The sequence below is a fragment of the Penaeus monodon genome, chromosome 8, assembly GCF_015228065.2.
Source record: "Penaeus monodon isolate SGIC_2016 chromosome 8, NSTDA_Pmon_1, whole genome shotgun sequence".
NCBI classification, from domain to species: domain Eukaryota; kingdom Metazoa; phylum Arthropoda; class Malacostraca; order Decapoda; family Penaeidae; genus Penaeus; species Penaeus monodon.
In genome coordinates this window covers 20,813,929-20,835,191 of record NC_051393.1, presented here as the reverse complement: position 1 = coordinate 20,835,191, position 21,263 = coordinate 20,813,929, and the positions used below count along the sequence as shown (strand labels likewise).

General features: G+C 39.7%; 2 protein-coding genes across 2 annotated transcripts in view; one reads left to right on the top strand and one right to left on the bottom strand.

Annotated features, from left to right (window-relative positions):
* The window catches only part of LOC119575903 (SHC-transforming protein 1-like), a 24,850-nt gene extending 20,971 nt beyond the window's left edge, over positions 1-3,879 (top strand). The window contains exons 10-12 of the mRNA XM_037923440.1: positions 1-85; positions 279-389; positions 887-3,879. The exon at positions 1-85 is cut by the window's left edge and continues 142 nt beyond it. Coding sequence (XP_037779368.1) covers positions 1-85; positions 279-389; positions 887-1,018 — 328 coding nt within the window. The 3' untranslated portion in view covers positions 1,019-3,879. The remainder of the gene's footprint in view (positions 86-278; positions 390-886) is intronic.
* Positions 3,880-6,469: 2,590 nt separating this feature from the next.
* Positions 6,470-21,263, bottom strand: LOC119576256. Its single transcript, XM_037923851.1, has 26 exons — positions 21,155-21,263; positions 20,829-21,056; positions 20,019-20,182; positions 14,874-15,001; positions 13,515-13,611; positions 13,237-13,362; positions 12,992-13,103; positions 12,716-12,889; positions 12,255-12,448; positions 11,936-12,128; positions 11,638-11,798; positions 11,337-11,523; positions 10,917-11,029; positions 10,616-10,835; positions 10,260-10,369; positions 10,036-10,150; positions 9,663-9,880; positions 9,371-9,560; positions 9,140-9,297; positions 8,207-8,307; positions 7,925-8,088; positions 7,557-7,672; positions 7,356-7,466; positions 7,068-7,226; positions 6,790-6,954; positions 6,470-6,692 (listed from the first exon to the last, which is right to left on the bottom strand). Exons 2-26 carry the CDS (start codon positions 20,974-20,976, stop codon positions 6,537-6,539), a joined length of 3,780 nt encoding a protein of 1,259 aa, XP_037779779.1. The 5' UTR covers positions 20,977-21,056; positions 21,155-21,263; the 3' UTR covers positions 6,470-6,536.

Below are 21,263 nucleotides of genomic sequence, written 5' to 3'. Positions count from 1 at the left end.
ACTGAACCAGCGATTACAGCTACAGAGGGAGCCTTGGTTCCATGGTGCTATTAGTAGGAAGGAGGCAGAGATGCTGTTGGTGCAGGTGCTGTATATAAATTATCCGGTAGATTTTCTTGAAGATAACAGTGTTTTTTATGTAAAATTTTTAAAGGTGCATAGCTTGACATTTCTGTGTTGCTTTTATGTAGGAAAACAAACAATGATTACCTGGAATTTTGTTTGAAGTAATCTGAATCCATTGTATGAAGTAACAGCAACCAATTTTTGTCATGCAGGATGGTGATTTTCTGGTGCGTGAATCCCAGGGAACTGCGGGCCAATATGTTTTAACTGGAATGCAGAACAATACAAAGAAGCACCTCTTGTTGGTTGATCCCGAAGGAGTGGTAAGTAGTGTCTCCTGTTTCTGTAGTTTGTATTATAAAGGGCTGTTAATAGATCTAGAGGAAGAAACACTTTATATTTACTGATTTTGAAACACTTTATGTTTCTCTTGTATTTGATATTCCTTAAAAAAAGAAAAGAAAAAAGAGAGAAAAAGAAAAAAAAAATCCTATTCTATTCATGAAAAAAGACAAATATATGTTTGTATGAGCCTAATCTGGTCTATTGCTTTTATTTCTATTTTTGCCTGTATGACAACCCCATAATTGCAATTTTTTGTTGTAAAGTAAAGGAAGAGCTAAAACATATATAGATTGAAGAAAAGGAAGATGATATAAGAATAGAATTCATGATACAGATATATCAAAAAAATTTAATATTGACGTATGTAACAATCTCCTCCATTGGGCAGTTTTCCTCATTTAAAAGGATGTACATGTAATTTCAGGTAATAGAATATAATTTTCCCCAAGTTCTTCAGACTGTTTTCTCTTCCCAGGTCCGGACAAAGTCAAGAACTTTTGACAGTGTCAGTCACCTGATCAACTACCACCGAGACAATGAGCTGCCCATAGTATCGGCAGAGTCAGCCCTTGTCTTGCGCAATCCTGTGTTAAGACGTATACGTTAGCACTCAAGAGCAAAATATATATATATATATATGTATATATATATATATATATATATATATATAAAGACTTTTTTTAGCCACAGAGAAACAGTGATAGTGCACATATATTATAAAAGAAGAGTGTCATGCAGCAGTTAGCAAGCTGAGCATTTTTTTTTTTTTTTTTTTTTTTTTTTTTTTGAGAGGGGGAGGGGGAAGCCTGTTTGCAGCGGCTGTGCGACCCACGCAACAACAGTCTCAACTTTGGGTCACCATCATCATCTGCAAGGCTTTTGATTTTATGTATATTTGCACATACAAACATAAATTATGATTTATTTCTTTTGATTGTTATTGTTTATGTGTGCAATTAAATTTATTCCTGTTTTTAATGATATACTGAAAAGATATAAAGTTTTGTGTATTCCCTCAGTGTAATCAGGCAAGTTGTTCTAACTAGCATTTGCAAAAGCTCGTGGACTTAGTATTCGTTTTTGTGCAACTGGGTACTTGATGTAAGCTTTATTGGGTATATCTGGAAGAAACAGGAAGTCATTTATAAATATTGTACAAGCATATGCCGATATTAAAAGATGGAAATACAAGGGCTTTGGAAGTGCTCTCTGTCGCCTCAGTCAGTGAGTGAGAGAGAGATACTTGTAGCCAGAAAATGCTCATAATGGAATAGAAATCCCAGCATTTCTAGTTGGTATACCCAGTGCTTGGTTTAATTGGTTATCTCCCGGGCAACTTATCATAGCTGTTTACACCCTTCATTTTTCACTTTTTTTTCACCTGTTTGTGTTCAAAGAATATCACTAATTTCATGCTGAATATATTTCTTGAATATTGTAAAAACAAAAAGTAACAAAAAAATAAGTATATAACATTTTAAATGGGACACTTATTTTTCTAATGTCCAATTTTTACATTACTTATTCTAATGTAGTCCTTTTATAAAAAAAAAAAAAAAAAAATTCAGGTGTTTATTCATTGCACAATTGCACAAAGTCTCCCCATAGAAAGGAAATCAGGACCTATTAGTTCTTGGATGTAATTACAAAAGGCATGTGTTGGGTGCTTTCAAACTGTTGTGAATTTGTCTTGTTTCCCTTTTTTTTTCAAGGGAAAGAAGAGAGTAAAGTTCAGCATATGGTAATATTAATTCAGAATGTCACTAGGCATCATTTTTTTTTATATTTCATTGTGAAAAAAAAAAAAAAAAAAAAAAAAAAAAATAATAATAATAATAATAATTCCTGTATGAGAAAAAGAATAACATGAAGTGCATATGAGGGTTGAGTCCCTTGTTAGTCATTTGATTTAAAAGTTTGAGCACTTGATATAGGCCTAGATTAAATATATGATTAGACTGTCTTCTCTCCTTGTTTAACAGGAGTCTTGATGATTCCACATCGATTTTATTGTCTTTTTTTTTTTTTTTTTATATATAGATGGCTAACTAGTCAGAATTTGCCATCATGAAAAATGTTTTATTCTGAATTTTTATGTGTACAGTAATATATACCTTTAAGATAAGTATCTTCACATTTCAGTCTCCTAATTATTAGGCCAAAATGCAATAATAGAATGGTAATATATACCCATTGTTACAGGACAGTCATCAGTCTCACATTGTCTGGAACTTTGAGCTGTCATTCAGCCCAAACATGTGGTGGGATTCCTTGATTCCAAACATTACTTTTTCTCAGCCAGGGATGGGGCTCCAGGCTATTGCATTTTTTTTTTTTCTTCTAGAAATTATCCTCATTTGTTTGTTGATGCCATTGCATAGGTCAGTACCATTACCACTGCAAAATTGGCAGAATAGTTGCAACTAAATGTCAAGTTGACTTGAACATGTGATTTCTATATTCTTAAAATTTATACAGCTTGAAGTCTTGTCAGTTAAAAACTAGCCTCTGAACACTTAAATATTTTATCATGTGCTTAGCCATTTGATTTTTGTCTTCTCTTTCATTTTTAATCCCCACATTGGTTCCTGAAGAATGCGAGATAGATACTGAGCACAATAGACCCTCCAAGTCTTTCCCTAAAGCCTTGCATTCTTGTGCCCTCCCATCACTTGTGCCTCGAACGGTTCCCGAGCTGTATAACGGATGAATCTGTTTGGTGCTTGGCCCATGGGTCTGACAACTCACTTTTATATATGCTCAAAATGTATTAATACAATCCCATTCATTCAACTTTCTGGTAAAAAAATAAGAAAAAATAAAAGGAAAATTTAATATGTAACACTGCTAATAGCTGAAGTTACAGCTGGAGATAATGTTGTCCATTAAATTACATGAGAATGAGGAGGGTTAGCAGGTTGATTGGTAGAATTTGTTTCATTTATTTATTTATTTATTTTTGTCAGTAGATATCTAAAATAGAAAAAATCTTGCCAGGTACACTTTGGCAGATGGAGTGAAATAAAACCTGAAAATAACTGCAGAACTAAGCATTAAAATATTTTTACAGCAACCTACATTCTCCCATTTAATCAGTACAAAATACTGTTTCCTCAGGCCTGGAATAGTTCATCTCTTTGGTTCTGTAAAAAATAAAAAATAAATATATGTGTACATATAAACAGATGAAGCACACTCACAAAAAATACATCTATATAAGAATGAATAGAGGCCCACCTTTTCCCTGTTGTAAAAGGCAGAACAATGCATTGATTCAATTAGTTTCATATACCCAAAAGTCTCATTTCTTCATAGAAAGAGAAAGTGTTTGAAATGGACTTAGGTAAGAATTTATTTGAAAACTGCTCCATAAATTTGTAAATATTAATAGGACACTTACATTTTGAAAAAAGAAAGAAAAAAAAAAAAAAAAAAAAAAAAAAAATGTGAGGGAACACTAATTATATACATAATTGCTGAGGTGATGGGGGAGGCAAAAATATTTACATTGTCATTTAAAAAGAAAATCTTAAGAGTTAGGGAATCATCACTAATAGGTAGTGGATCCTAGATTACAGGTAGTTATTAATGATGTGTTGATAACCAGTAGCTTTCCTCAGACATGATCAATGCAGGTAGCTTTAAACTTTCCACATTCCTTGCAAGACACAACACTATTTTTTTTAAATAGCAGCTTTATGGAACCAAAGTCCTATTATTTCATAATTTTTAGAGAGCATGATTTTTGCATACAAGAATGGGATCTCAATAACTCCTTAAATGACCTGCCAAGTGAGAGAGAGTTTCATCTCCGTCATGAAGAGGTTACTGACCAGAAGGCATTTGTAAAGGAGGAGAATGCAGGAAGAGGAGTTGAATGTAATTGTATGAACAAAAACAATTTGGAAGTTGTTCAACCTTGGCAAAGAAGGAAAGACTTGAGAAATTTTCTTAGACCCCAAATATTTATTTATAACACTGTAGAAGTACAAGAGCCCAAGAATCTTGTGTTCTGAGATGCACTCACTGTTGAAGGAGCAATATACAGTTTAATTCCCTCTAACTTTGGTTGACCATTACTTAATGATATTTATCATTATTAATAGTGCAACATTTGTTATTAAGTCCTCCCTTATTCCTTGTGTATATCAGATGTCTTGTGTTTGTGTTCAGACAGTCCATATAAAGAGCAATAGGTTTATTGTAACCCAACTAGCTAACTGTAAACCAAAGAAGTAATGTAGGGACTGGGAATATATGGGTAACTAATCCATTTCACATTTTAATATCTGTAAGAAGCTACTGAAGCTCTATTTTTCAACAAATATTTTTGCTACATGAAATGACTGTGTCATTAATGACAAACTTGCCTTGTAGTTTTTAGAAGTGACATGTCCTCATTTAGTTCTTTGTATTATATATTGTATTATACTGTAATTCAGTCAATATTAAGATTACATTCAATTGTACATATGATCATGGTATTTTAATGTTGTGTGTGCCAAAATATGACATTTGTTACTTATCTATTGGCTATTGATAATCAAAATGTCTCTTTATATTAGTTACTTGTGACTTGGCTGACTTTGAAAATAATATATAAATTGAAATGTGTGAATGAATATAAATCACTGTAACTTTGTATTAATTACTGAATAAAATATCATATATAAATGATTATCTACTTCCCATCACCTATTGTCAACAGACACAGCAAGGCATTGCATTACATAAATGTGTGTGTGTGAGAGAGAGAGAGAGAGAGAGACAGAGAGAGAGAGAGAGAGAGAGAGAGAGAGAGAGAGAGAGAGAGAGAGAGAGAAGAGAGAGAAGAGAGCAGAGGAGAGAGGAGAGAGGGAGAGCAGAGAAGGAGAGGAGAGGACAGAGAGAGAGAGAGAGAGAGAGAGAAGAGGGGAGAGAAGAGAGAGAGAGAGAGAGACACAGAGACAGAGGAGAGACAGAGAGAGAGAGAGAGAGAGAGAGAGAGAGAGAGAGAGAGAGAGAGAGAGAGTGTGATAGACTGACAAATATATGTAACAATGTCGATTTTTTAAGCATTTTTAATTTGTCCTGAAAGAATTTCAGGTTTTAGTCTTCAGTTCCTGCTAGGTATTATTCCTAGGATAAATGTATTTTCTAAATTTTGATGTGACAAAGATGCGCCCTTTACCTAAATAATCAGTCGTAAATAGATTGGGAAATGTGAAATTCCCATTACATATTACTTTCTCGCCTCAAAAAACGTTCTCGTTTGTGGTTTTCTTTGCTGTTTCTTCTACAAGTTCGACAACCGCTGCGCATGGATGGGAGACATCAGGATAGAACGCATATCCTTGCCTTTCTGATGCCGTGACATGCAAGTAATACAACATCGTCTAACAAAGTTATGTCGCTGTAAGTGCACCCAAAAACACATTTCACAATATACATGGATCATTTATACACTGCTCTATCAAGAATTTTATCACAAATTTCAACCCACTTCGAACCCAGCAGCATGGAAGATTATCAAATGTTATAATCCACATTTCAACCCTATCTATACCGAGACTAAAATATGGTTGGGACTAATTTGACTAATTCATATATAGAGGAGAAACTAGATTCATAAAGGTTTGTACCTTTGGACAGTGTCGGTTTTAAGTTGGAGTACTAATGATGTTACTCTTGTCAACACTGCAATGCCCAGGAAGTAGATGCCCAACTACTAAGGATTATAGCTTTCGACCCCTTGCATGTTGTGTTGAAGGTATTGCCATAGTGTTTGCATTGAGACTTATCTGAAGTTAGCTTTTCTCCAATTTAGCTACACGTGACTTGCTGGCATTCAATATTAGTTAGATCCATGTACTTAGAAGTTGATGAGCGTTTTAGGCCAAAATAAATGAATTTAGTTACGAAAAACGCGTATGCACTTTTACATAGACTATGCTTACTGAACTTACTGCATCCTGACTCCTAGGATCAAAGACAGTTATGAGTATATATATAAAGATGAATAGCTAGAGAAACAAAGCGTCTTCCAGAAACTACCCATTCAGGTTGGAAAAAAAAAATATTTATAGATTCAATATTTATTATCAAAATAAAAATTTTAAACTTAACAGATAAATGTCAACAATTTATCATTCATAGAAAAATCCTTTAGTATTGAATCTGAAAGTCAGAATGGTGTCTGGATTCTTACAAGAAACCCAAACCAGGGGTCTATTTTTGGTTTCCATTTTCTGCAGGTCAATAGGATTATTGCACACCGAAATCTGCTGGTAAAGCCGGAAACCCTGAAAACAAACAAACATTAGCATATTCTTACAGAGAACTGTTGCTGATTCGTCTGAAGTTATGAACTGGGCACTGGGCAATGGAAACTGTACTCACTTCAGAGAATATGTATTCATAAACGTCCAGTGTGCGTGTTTGTTCCGAGAGAAGCAACAAGTACAGGTCATCTCCGATTCGCATCTCTTCCTGCGCAATGACCCCGTATGAAGCCAGAGATTCATATGGTTTAAACTTGGACGTGTGTTCGTCGAACCTGAATACCTGTTAATACATTTTACAATGAAAATAGCAACAAATGGATACGGATATATATCCATATTAGAGTAAAAAGTTGTTATACGTATGCCAAGATGAAAGGAGACCTTGAAACTAACCAGAACTTTCGTTGTATATTTTACATTATCTTCAAAGGAAGAAAAGTCAGCAGCCTTTAACTGAGCTAAAGCGAAGAAATGTTCCTGTGCTGGGTAACTCGAACTCAGGAATATTGCTGACGTCACGTGATCTCCCATGTACTCTCCTTGCACTAAAAACTTCAAAAATACCATCAATTTTAATGAACATGTTATAGTGAACAAAACACCTCTTCATACAGCAAGAACTACTAGTATACAATGTAAAATACAGATAGTGATACAACACAAGTGCTAAAAAGAACATACCTTTTCCTCAGATGGGAACCAACCATATACAAGCGACTTTGCAGTATAAGGATCACTAGTGCTGTTCCCTGTCGCAGTATTTGCTACCAACATGTACCATCGATCATTGACCTAAAAGAAAGTGTTTAATTTATATAAACATCCAATTTTCGTCGAAACGAAGTCACGTGAAAATATCATAAATCTTTCATGGACGGGTACCTTTTCCATGTCTACTGTCGAGGCACTGCTGTGTGTGTGTGTTGACCAAACCTTGACTAACTGGTTTTCCTCTAGCCGTAGTGCAGTGACCAGCGTTGTCTCAGTTGAGTCTGTCACTGTTTAAGTGTTAAGACATTTTACATACGACAGAAACGTATAGTTACATTTTGCCTACACAGTTACGCATCAGGCCACTTGTTTTTTTCTCTCTCCTAATTGCATATGGATGTGAATTTGTAATTGCAGTGTTAGGTTTACGTATGAATTAGGTTTATAATAAATTAAATAATTAAAATTTAAATATACGTACAGTTTAATACATACTACAAACTATGACCTTACTACTTTGCTTTCCAAGTCGTACTCACCATCAGCCATGCGACCGACAGTGACGAAATAGGTCCGAGTTACTCCATTATCCTCTGACGTAAAGGACGCAGCGTCAGCGACCAAGCCCAATGTGTCATCCATGATAACTTGTGTATCATTGTTTCTTATTTTGAAAGTGCTGAACCCCATTTTGCCAAAACATCTGTAAAAAAACAATGAATTACATTTAGCATTCGACAAACCTGAAAAAAACTTGCTACGATTAAATCTTTTATATCTTATATCTGATACCTTATACACTGAAAAGACAAAATATATACTCATGCTCAAGTCTTGTCCCTTCGTGATTACTGTTCTTGAAGACGAGTACAGAATGATCACTGATGGTAACATTATGCTGCAGGCTCCCATCTTCTGCAACCTGTGTTAATAATTGCGTAAATTGTGGGTCTCTATTTCTTATGGCAGGGATGTCAAGCTCAGAACCTTTTGCGGGCCAATTTTCATTTTAACTTCTATCTAGAGGGCCAAGGGCATATATGGCTCTCTATGATTACGTTATTAAAAGTTTCATATTGCGAAACTATCCGTAAAGTTAAGTTTACTTATAAAACTTTAGATCAGGGATTCCCAACTTGGGGCAATATGAATCCCCAGTGTTAGTTTTGCACTTTTCAGGGGGTACATTAGGTCTCGGAGAACCTCTAATGCACAATAAATGTTGTAATCTGTATTCAAACTGCATTTTTTTTTCCTCACTTTAGTAAGCAATGCTTTTACTCAAGTTGTAGCAGTAGTAAGGTGAATACCAGTTTTTTTCACTATTATGAAACTTCCCGCGTGTATGTGACAGATCAAAATATTTCATAAATTAACTGAGTTTAGTTTATTGCCGTTATCACCACTAGGTTCATATGCAGTCTACACATACAGATTCCATGATAAATATAGTTGCATTGCTTTTTTTCCTTAATCTTTAGGGTACACGGGAATCTGTAAAAATGTCCAAGGGGTACAGAGAAACAAAAGGGTTGGGAAGCCCTGCTTTAGATGGTGACAATAAGCAACAAAATGTAGATCACCGTGGCAATCAATTTCACAGGCTAATCATTCTTCTTGTCACTCCGTGGGCCATCCCGAAGGTCCACGAGTTTGACACCGCTATTCTAGGATAATGACAGTAAAGTTATTTTTATCAAGGATGACTGAAAAGATAAATATCAACCTGCGAAACTCAAATCGTTTATCCATACCTGGTACATAGCAGATCTTGCATTGCATGTACAGATCAGGCCACAGTCCCTCACAGCTACAAAATAGTTCTCTCCCCACTGTCCATGAGTTAACTTCCCTGCAAATTCAACGAGCTGCTTCCCTACACGCTCTCCGTAAGACATTTTCTCGTACATACCTGAAAAAATCGTACTTAGGATACATGCCCACAGTGCGTCAATTACTAATGAGGTACACTTGGATCAACTTACCACATGTTAGACGATCATTGTCATTTTGGACGTTCGTGAATCTGGTGCTCAGGTCGGTCATCTTTTCACTTTGGGACTTGATGGACGACATGATGTCCGAGACCTCGTAGTCAAGGTCATGAAGCCCCAGGCCGTTGACCGTTCCTTGTACAGTAACCGAAGCTTCTGATTCTACCAAGTTCTCGATGACCTAGTAAGAATGTTCTCTCATCCACATTGATAAAGACAAATGGACATTATTCTAAAACATCTGCAGTACTACTTAAAAGGAGACCGAGACAACTGGACTAACCAAACTTTGTCCAAATGTAGCAGGTCTGTCCTTCCAAACAACAGTTCTGTTCAGTTCCATTATATCCACTCCATTTATCTGCATCAAATCAATGTTTCCATTTACAAGCAGGCCTCCATTTAATTCCTTCACACCGGTGATATGTTGTTGAGATTTACCAGATTTTACCACAACATCAGAGAGTGTAACAGTGTTGATCTCTTCTACCTCCAGGTCACCTGTGTTAAATATTCAGCCATTGAGCAATACGAACCTCTTTTCAATACCTGCTTCAGAAAGTGGAAAACAGTAAGTGTGGGACTTATTTCTGTAATGGATATGGATGCCCATTGTAAAATGTATCCAATGTTACTTGAAATAAACTGGGCCAAACCTTTCACTTCAATTTCTTCGAATATGCAATGTGAAGTCAATGTCTCGATGCCATCCAGAGTGACACGATCTTCCAGCAACTGCTTTAGGTCTATTCCGTCTAAGTGTCCGCCCACCTATATCAATATCAACACCTTTAAAGTATTCATTTTTCAACAGAATTTACACGAAATTGATAAAAAAATGGCGGCGATAGATATTTTCGAAGCTTTGCTGGCAACTTACCCTCAAATTTCCGCCGACACTAAGGGGGGCAGTGAAGTTAATGCCACTGGGCACTTCCCCATCCTTGGAGAGCACAATTAGATCGCTTGCTAAGACGTCACCAAGAGATTCTGCGGGATATCTTTATTCAAACATTTTATTTCATCGTGTAGAAAAATACACAAAAAATACAAGATCTTAAACACAGTATGATAACATCAACTTTGTACATTTTGGGGTCTAAGTGAACTAAGCAAATAAAAGCAGTTTGCCTGATGCACATAGATACAAGTTATTTCACATACTGCAACAGTATATAAAATTTTATCAGGATACATTAACTGGTCCCACAACCAGTGCTAATCTACTATTCCCACCAGATATGTCGAGGTTCCCAGCAGCAAATCCATCAACGAAGATCTTAGGGCCGTTGATGAAAAAGGAATCACTCGTCGTTAACACCGCTTGACTTCCAAGAGCAGATATGTTCAGGGAATTGACAAGCACTCCATCAGAATCAAGACGAGATATGGAGCTGTTTATTGTCAGATTCCCCACCGAAACTTCATTGGTAAAGTGGAGATCACAGCTAATGACCTGGAATATAGGAAGGAAAACTAGGCTCTTTTTTTAAGCAAGATAATGTGTATTAAACTGCTTTTATACTGAGGTACTAACCGTATTCTGATTATCCTGTACAGCTATTTTATAAAGTTCGTCTACATAAACTCCATCTATAGTTTCTGTCCAAAGATCATTTATTTGCACATCTCCAGAAAAAGTTGTATTTCCTGCAAACAGGTCAAATATGCATTTATGACAATTTTAATTCTTGCAATCGAACCATAAGCAAAAAGTACATTTAGTGTTAACAGCTGGTAGTTACAACTATGGTATTTGTTTACATATGTTGTATTTGAGGCTACATTATCACAAACATGGATTTGAAGTATTGAAGGATATATGGACAAAACTGCCACTGAAAATCCAACACCTGATTCCATTTACATCCTGGGTTCATACTTAGGACAAACTATTCATGATGCTGAAATCCTAACAAAAACTAATCTCTTACGCTCTGTAATAATATCTGCTTGCCTGTTATTTCTTGATCGGAGGACTTTCGGACCAAAGTCTCAAGGAAGAGCTGGACATTAATCTCGGAGGCTCCAGCCAGAATACTATCCGATACAACATTCTCCTTCACTACAAGTTTATGCAGACTGACGGATGAAAATATGTCAACTTCCCCAACACTTTTATTCCAGGAAGCAGACTGCTCGAGCTGTCAAACCATCATGACTTGAAATTTGCAAGATTTCAAATAAAAAAAAAACAGATTCCCAAGTCTAAGCATTCTTATATTTCAATGTCACAAACAACATGCATAATTACACACTTCTAGAATATCGCAACCATCAAGTAAGCCTGTGCCGGACATGACACCACTCATGACGACATTCTCTTCAAAGACAACCGTTCCTTCCAAAAATCCATCCTGATCCAACAACAAGAGCTCATTGGTAATCACTTCGTCAATAACGGGGGCATCAATGTTTGCTGCAAGAAAGAGGTAATATACACTTAATTTCGTTGCTCTCTCTTCTGAAGATCTGAATTCAAACATTTTTGACGGCATAAAATATCAAACTCTAAGGTAGATCCTGTTTCTAGGGTTACGAAGACACATTACACACTTGCTGTAATATTGGAGCTGAATGTGTAGTTGCCGGTGATACTCTGGTTACCACTTTTGGTCAAGATTCTGGGTGCAAGTTCGGCCAAATTAATTCCGTTGACAATGGTAGGGTTGAAATCACCCAGTACAAACACGGGTTGATCTATTCTTTTCGTTCCATTGATTGTTCCATCATAGTTCAGTGGTATTACCTATAAATTAAGAATTTATACCATTTAGAGAGCCACTAGCAGATAACCTCAAACTCACATATAGCATATTCTTCTTCATGCATAATAAAAAAAATAAATGAATGGATGAATAACTATCATGTTTACCTTGCTTAAGTGATCTGTCCAGCTCTTGTTGTTCACTACATGCAGATGTGGTGCATAGTTCAAGTGAACTGCCCCATCTATGGTGATCTTTCCTTCCACCATTTGTGGTTGCAATGCCTCTTTCTTCAGACTGCGGGTTGCAAGGTCGTCAACATCAACTCCATCGACCGTACCAGTGACGTGGAGTTGGCCCACTGCCATAGTTGAAAATATTTACTCAAAATATTATACTTCCCGGTTTTTGTGGATTATATTATACTATGTCTTATAGATTTCAAAGATTTATTTCCCAGATGAAATAAATTGCTCTTTACTATCAATCAATTCAACAAGGTACTTGCGAACTGTTCATAAAACTATAAATTTGCTCATCTTAAAAAAGTTATTTCAATCTTACCTTTTTCACAAAGATCTGTCTACTAACTGTACAAATTATCCCAAAACACGTCAAAAGTCCTTACCTGTGACTGTTCCTACAAAGTCAAGCGGTCCAGAAATGGTGGCGCTTTCGTTTGCCAACACGATGTCGGTCGCAGCTTCCTCCAAATCTAACCCATTCAGACTCTCCAGCAGCAGGTTAGTGTTGGACAGACTCACTGATGCTGCTTCTATTTTCTCCGTGAAGGCGAGTGTGTCTTTCATGCAAATGGAGGAGACGGAGGGGGAAATCAGAGAATATACAAGATTAACTTTGGTTATTAAGTTTAAAATATATATGCAGAAAGGATGCAACTTACCTATGTGAGGCATAGTATAATCTAACATCAGCAGGTCTGAGGTTATATTCCAACCGTTCAGTTTCCTGACGATGGACAAGTCGCCATCAACTGTCAATTTTCCATCAATTCTCTGAAAAATTTTAAATGAAAAAAAAAGTCGAGCACTCTACATATGAAAATTATAACTGATCAAACATAACCGAGAAGTATATAACAATTTATCAAATGGAACCAGGAAGTATATATAGAAAAAAGTTACTTACCACTTCCCCATCTATAAACTGATCGCTTGTCAAGTCAACAACCTCTCTCTCCAAAACAGATACATCCACATCATCAATAGTTTTGTTATCAATCATTTCCAAATCGCCCTTTACTGATACTGGAGCCTGTTTTGATGTACATGGTGTTAGCACATGCTATTAAACTAAACGTGGGAAATAGGAGCACAGTATAATAATCGTAATGTGCATAATTCACATGATAAGCAAGGAGTGCGCCTCTAAAGTATCATCATTAATTAACTAGAATAGATTGTCACCTGGAAAACATAGTATCCAGTAATGGTCTGCGGACCGTGTGTATTCAGGAAGTTCCTCATCTGCTGCTGGTTCAGACTTGTTCCATTCACGGTGTCACTAGAAAGTAGTGCACCGATTATTCACTGTAACATTCTCGGATTACAATTTATTACAATTACACAAATTTCTGGCACCCTTAGTACCAGAGTTGATCTTTTTCAAAGAGACTACATAATTCAACATCAAAAGTAATTTTAATTTTGTTTCCATAATTATATACAACCCTGATATCTCTATCAGTGGAAGAATACCAATAGCCGCAGGAAAAAAGAAAGAGAAAGCGAGAAACTTGTTGAGAGTCCGTGACGACTATGAATAGTGGTCTGAATGCAGTCCCTTTCTTGAATTTATCATCTACTTCAAAATGTACATTTTTCCCCTTGTTGAAATTCAAGTGTATTCTACAGGAATACTTAGAGCGCATTTTAATCAACGAGTTGCAGTCACACAAAGGACCTCATAATCAGATTATTTACAACAAAAAGTCGCTGATGTGAATTTATATAATTCATTGTAACGCAATGTAGCACTCCAGAGACTGACTCTAGAGGTAAAATGGAAAGCGATTTGCTCTAAATTCCTGCATCTTCAGTGTAAAACTGATGCGCTCGTCTTTTGAAGACCTTAATCATGTAGATGATTCACGAATTTTATATTCATTTGCGCTTCTTAATCCATTGGCCACTGGAACGAGTTTTAATTTTGCTCACTGATAGCTCGCAAGTGCTCAGCCGTTAAAGGGTCAGTAGGCCACAGGATTTCCTCGACCTGTTTTTTGTGTTAATACTGATATTGTTATAACTGACATTGTGATTTTAGTGTTATTACTATATCAATAGCAATGAATTAAAAAATCGGAAAATGAAAGAACAGGTGAGAGGACTAGTCACAGCCTCCTCTATGTACACAATTTCCAAGCGAATGTGTGGAAATGACATGCTTCATGCTAACCTAGCACAGTGAGTGTTCATTATCACTGGCTATCTTTTTTTTTCAGACAAATTTGTAATGTTCTCTGCGCTGAGAGCAACACTAGAATCCGTTAATCGATGATGTACATCGAGAAAGAATATATATATTTTTAAAATTATTTAGTAACCCTCAATGTTTTCTGCTCCATCACTTGTAAAGGCCACATATTTCAACATCGAAGTTTGTTTGAATACTATATCCACCTTAAAACCATCAAAACTTTCTTCTTCATTCTACAGGATTTGATTTTACACCTATTGCTTGTATGCAAGTATCACCAAAACTAAACTTTGCCCCATCCCCTTTTTATAGACATTTTTATATATTACTCATCGCAGACGACTCACCGGAAAGTAGCATTTTTCAAGGAAGGCGATACCGTGATCACCTGATTCGTACTCTTCCTCCAATATCGGCTATCAATGTCATCCATTGCAAGGTTATTTATACTGCGTCCGGTTACATTTCCTGTTACCTGGAAGTTCACTTTTGTTAAACAATTTCTACAAAAAGAAATGAACTTGCATGTTACTACTTTGCTACTTTGGATTTATGTACAAGAAATAAAAACTTGTTTAAACTAAAGGTTATCTGTGTATACTCGGCCTTCCCTTACATGGTTATCGTGGCTTTTAGGCGTCTCATTCCCTATTGCCCTTCTTCGGTCTCAGATCTGCTAAAACTCAAAGAATGGTACCAATTTCAGGACTAGAGACGTTCCTTTCTCGTTTTTCTAATTATTACCAATAGAGAAGACACTACTCGTGTAATAAAGGTACCGAGTAGGTCGTCTCGCTGTTACACCTGACCCAAGTGTTTACATTGTAGCTGGCCCATTCACTGGCTTGATATCGATCGAGTTACATATCGCCTTGTGTCCTAATGAGAGATATTTGACTGTACACAGTGTATTATACTTAGCCATAATGCCCACAGTATTTGGGGAAAGCTCTTTTGAAAGGGAACAATCAGCACACAACAGAGTTGCACGCAACCCTGAACTCAATGCCAGCCTGGAATCAGGCTTGCCAGTGCCAAAGCACCCCAGATGTATTGGATAAACAAAATACAGCAGTGTTACAGCTGTAGTAGCATTAGTAGGTATATCAAGCCAGTGGTTTGTGCAATAAAATTTACGAAAAACTAAGATTCGTCATAAAGTAAGCGATATACTTCTGGAAGAAATTAGTCAATGTTATAGGTAGGTGCTTCACGTGCATGGTGATGTGAAGCGATGGTGTGGTAGCCTAGATAGTGTTAAGTGCTTGCATGCCTTCTCGCTTGCAGCTTCCACCCCTGGCTAGCCCAGTGCGAAAAAGGGAGCAGCTTCTGCATAAGTCTCCCCTGCCAGGTCACAGCCTCTCCATCATGAAGACTTCTGCAGTGCCTCCTCGTGGCCACCCATGGGTAACTGGGTACCTTGCGGTCCCAGGCTAAATCTGTGGGGGATCTCGGAGCAGCAGGAGGCCCCAGAGGTACGGAGTTATGGCCCACCGGCATGTAGACACGCTCTGGCTTCGTACCAACTCCTGCCCCCTAGCCACCCTGGGGTAATGGGGCGGCTCGGGGGAGGTGGGCCTTGCCAGTCCTCCTCCCCCCCAGAATGACACTCTGGCAACGTCCAAAGTAAATGGAAATGCGGGGGGAGGGGTTTTTGGCCCTCCCACCCAGAAGTAAGGCGGGCTGGGGTCCGCTGGGAGGGCAAATGTCGGGGTGCAGGATTGGAACGAGGTTACTCGTCCCGCCTGCGCCCCGGCAGGCGCCAACCCACCTTTGAAGCTTGGGGGGGAAAGCCTCGGGAAAACCCCACAGGGGGGAAATAGGCGGTCCCACAGCCTGCCGACCCCCCTTTATTGGGGCTGTGTTGGAGGGGGCGGCAGAGGTGGCGTGCCCCCGGGAGTGACCCACCGAGGCTTAACCTCAGGCGTTGCTTTCCGGGTAGGCGCTTGGAACATCCGGGTCCTTGCGCAGGATGAAGCAGTTACCTCTGCTATCGCGGGAATTGAAGCGACTGGGAGTTGAGCTGGCGGCCCTCGCCGAGGTGAGAAGACCTGGTACCCGGCACGATCAGTGTGGGTGGTTACACCACTACTGGTCGGGCCGCAGCGATGGTCACCACCTCCAGGGTGTAGCCATAGCCATCTCCAGTCGACTTCAGCCTGCGGAGTCGAGGTGACACCGGTTGATGAGGGGTATCATGGCATTTTAGACTGAAGCATGCTTTTGGCTTCTTGTCTCTTATTGCTGTATACGCTCCTACCGATGTACATAAAACCCAGTGAAAGAGGCGTTCTACGCCAAACTCGCATCTGTGGCAGACGATTGCCCCCGGCGAGACATTCGCATTGTTTTGGGCGACTTCAATGCGGTATCCGGCTGTGGACCGAGCTGGCTACGAGATGTCTGTCGGCCCCCATGGATCGGGAGCTGATCCCAGCAGCGAGAATAGCCTCCTTCCGGGACTTTGCTAGGTCCCAGGGGAAAAAGAGGATCTCTGGCTCCTTTGGTACCAGCGCTCCAACTCGCATCGCTGGACTTAGTACAGCGATACAGGTAATGTGGCCAAGGAGATCGACCACATTCTTGTCAGACGCGATGGAGGATCCTCCAGAACTGCAGGGTTTACCGGAGTGCTGAGTTCTGTGGCACCGACCATAGGCTGCTTGTGGCTACCCTGCGGGTCCACTTCAAAACTCCCCGTCCCTCCAGTGGCCACCCTAAGGTGTTTCACTTGGACAGACACAGGGAGGAGGAGTGTGCCCGTGGGTTCGCCACGGCAGTCTCTGACCGACTCACAGAAACCAACAACCTGACGGACCCAGTTTCTCTGGGGAGTCCTTCAAGCGCGTAACACTCGAAGCAGCTCAGGAGTCCATTGGCGTACGCCCAAGGACAAGGCAGAATACCATCTCCCCTGGAGACATTAGAGGCCCCTGAAGCGTGTCGCAAGGCTCGGCTGAAGGGAATCAAGTCTTGCGTCGTTCCATGGTACGTAGGGCTTCGGACACTGCTGAGAAGGGACAGGAACAGTTCATCAGGAATCTTGCCGAGGAGGTCGAAGGCCATTTTTTGGTAAATGACCTTCGCCCTGCTACCAAGCCCTGAGAAAACTGAACCCTAAGCCCTCCTCACAGATGACTGCAGTCCGATCAGCGGATGGATGGATCATCTAGATTTATGTTGGGGTTCGTGAACGTTGGGCTGAGTATTTTGAACAGTTGTACCAGGGGGGACCCTCCAACAGTTAGCTTGGATGCAAGCGATGTTTTCAGTGCCTGTGCCGGACCCACCCATCAGCGAGGAACCTCCTACCCTAACAGAGGTTGGCTGGCGATTTCCAAGCTGAAGAGTGGGAAAGCTGCAGGCATATGTGATATCCCTGCTGAACTGCCTAAAGGCTTGGGGGTGAACCTATGGCTCGGGGCCTGCATACAGTCCTGACTGCCATTTGGCAGTCTGGTAACATTCCCCCTGACCTGCTGAGGTGCGTGGTCATCCCCCCTCTGGAAGGGAAAGGGGATCGATGGGACTGTTAGCAACTACCGTGGCATTACACTGCTCAGCATACCAGGGAAGGTTTTCGCCCACATTCTTCTGAAACAGATCCGCAACCACCTACTGAGGCCCCCAGAGACCGGAGGGAGTCTGGATTTACTCCTGGCAAGTCCACAATAGAACCGTATACTAGCGCTTCGAGTAATTGTGGAACGCCGTTGTGAGTTTGGTCGTGGGTTGGGTTGCAGCCTACATCGACCTCAAGAAGGCGTTTGACTCGGTGCATCGGAATCGCTATGGGAGATCCCTTTAGGCTCAGGGGAATTCCAAACACAGATTATTGGCCTGATAGCAAGCCTCTATATGGTTTCTGAAAGTGCTGTAAAGTGTGGTGGGGGTTTATGTCGAATTTCTTCCCGTTAATTCAGGGGTGAGGCAAGGCTGTGTCCTTGCACCCCCCACTTTTCAAAAACTTGTATGGAATGGATAATGGGCGAAAGCTACCAGCCAAAGTCAGTGCGGAGCAACACTAGGCAATATTAAAAGGGCTCGGACCTTGACTTTGCCGACGATGTTGCCATCCTATCTGAGTCCTTGGAGTCACTTGTGGTGGCTCTTTATACATTTAGCAATGAGGCGAAGCCCCTAGGCCTAGAGGTCTCCTGACCAAGACCAAGATTCAGGACTTTGGGGCCTGTTAGGGGGAAACCCCCTTTATCGATCCATGCTTGCGGCGAGGACGTTGAAGTCCCCAGAAGTTTTACATACCTTGGTAGCGTAGCCATATCTCTGGGTTTTCAGACCAGGAAGTTCAGTAGACAGATTGGTCTGGAACAGGGCATGAACCGATCAACAAGAGCGTTTGGAGATGTGGTACCTAGGCAGAAGGACCAAGCTGCGTGTCTTCAAGGCCTTGATACTTCCAGTTTTTGTCTATGGAAGCGAAACCTGGACGCATCCATGCCTTGGAGTCTCGCCTTGATGCCTTTGTAACAAGGTCCTTTGCGGTCATGGGTACATTGGCACAGGGGGCCACGTGTCAACCCGGCGGTTGCACCCTGAGACTGGCATGGGGCCTGTTACTTGCATAATCCGGGATCGCCAACTCAGGCTATATGCCCCATAGCTCACCTCCTATGGACGACCCTGCCCATCAGGTTGGTCTCTCTGCGAGACACCTGGGTGGAGGAGACCTTTGGGACGTCCTAGGGATCAGCTTGGGGAGCCGATGAGACCTGTCGCGAGAAACTAGAGATGGGCCGTTTGTGCCTGCCTGGAGACCCCCGCCTCGAGGGATCCTGTGGGCCTGGAAGCGAAGGGTGGATGCGCCATGCGCCCCCGTCGGCGTTAGCCCCTTGATGATGATGATGATGATGATAGGTAAAAAAAAATCGTCAAATGCAGCAATATTCCACACAGGAATTCCGTGATTATCATTCACTACCTGATGTCACTACAAGCAACAAATTAGGGGCCTTACATCTCTGATTATAAGGGAACTCAACGATAATACCCTTGCGGAGTTATCACATAGTTGCCTGCGTCTGTTATCTACTCTAATGGGCTGAAGAGGAAATCTTGAATTATCTATTACGAATCCCTGTACGGAATGGGCTATGATTGAGCGAGTGTTAAGAGATGTATAAAAACGGCTCAAATAATTAATACTGTGTGGAACAAAGTTAAAAATATAAGGTGATATAGGCACAGTTACAGATATAACATTAGGAATAATTCTTGCCACCTGAAGCCGCCACTTATTTCCGATATCATACCGATAAAAGCTCTTCTAAATGTTGGATTATCAGTCAAACTTGGCCATTTATCCCAACAACGCAACTGATGCAACGAATTGAGAATACTCACAGGGAAAGCGTTAATGGATAAGTAATGCTACAATGTAGCAATAAAAATGTTCATCAGCAATTGTTGCAATCTATGGCAACTTTCGTTAATGCCAGGATAACATGTGCCATGCTGTGTCTGTGCGAACTCACCTGGAGAGGAACAGTTAGGTTGACAGCATCATTGATAACAAAGCTGTCCATGTATTCCATAATTTTAAGGGATGAGGGGTCGACCAGGTTGATTGTAGCTCCTTCTGCCATGAGGACGCCTTCGCCACTGGTCACTCGTACGCTGTCATTAAAGATTATACGACCTGGCATGTGCAAACAAAATTGTTACATGTTACTTTTGTGTATACCGTATTTATGAAAATAGGTACCTCTGGCTTCTTTTTATAGCAACTGTGCACCTTCATTCCTAAATAATGAAAATTAAAATGTAAAAGAGCCAATTCTGACCTTGCATCCTTGCTTGTTGTTCACAACAAAAACTATCACGTAATAATAATGCCTGGGAAAACGATTAACTTTGAGCATTTTCCCAATATTTGTTAAAAAATATATATAGCTTTGCGGCATTTTCCCAATATTTTTATTTATTATTTATCAAACATTTCTAATGCAGTTAAATTGAAAATATTTTGTTTATATCCATGGGCGCCCTTGATGTATAAACACTAGTATCTTTAAGACAATTATGGATTTATGGAGACTGCCATTTTCTGGGTATTCGAGTTTCATTAACGATTACCATATGATACACACACAAGAACTAATATAAAAAACTACTATATACCATAAACAGACTTCAAATACACCTGTTTAGTTATACTAGTCGATTTAAGAAATGCTTATTGCTATCGTCAAAACGTACGAACTACCTGGGCACCTTGACGGTACCCAGGTCGAGAATCCTACAAGACAACAATGATCACCTGTGTCTAAGGTCTGTAAACATACCGTTTATAATGTGGTCGCCTGTAGTAAGAACTGCATCTTGGCTGAAGTTGAGGCCGTTTATATTTCCACTATTCATGGCCGTAGCTATAGTAGCATCGTCAAAGTGATAGTTGCCAGATATGACCTCAGAGGAGGACATTTTTATCATGTCATTCCATGGTATTTCATTCACTCTGGGATTGGTAACATCTCCTTCCACGCTAAGATCACCACGGTAAGCTATCTTACCTGTAGAAACCATACAGATGTATAATGAGTAAGAATACATTTTACTTTCATTTTCATAATGTAGTTTTATCTTGAGGGTAAAAACTTTCTTATTTTACCTGATAAAGTAAAGTCACCCGAGGTCTTAACAACAGACTCATTAACAGTTTTCAAATCAACATTATTTTATGAGTTTTACGTCTGCGTTTTCCTCCCACCTGACGGTAC

Excerpts from the sequence above, each read along its gene's own strand:
- LOC119576256 (XM_037923851.1), bottom strand. The coding sequence starts at position 20,976 with ATGATAAAAATGTCCTCCTCTGAGGTCATATCTGGCAACTATCACTTT. Across the intron at positions 12,890-12,991 it reads TTATACTATGCCTCACATAG|ACACACTCGCCTTCACGGAG; the intron begins GTAAGTTGCATC and ends TTTGCATGAAAG. Across the intron at positions 12,129-12,254 it reads GGACAGATCACTTAAGCAAG|GTAATACCACTGAACTATGA; the intron begins GTAAACATGATA and ends CTTAATTTATAG.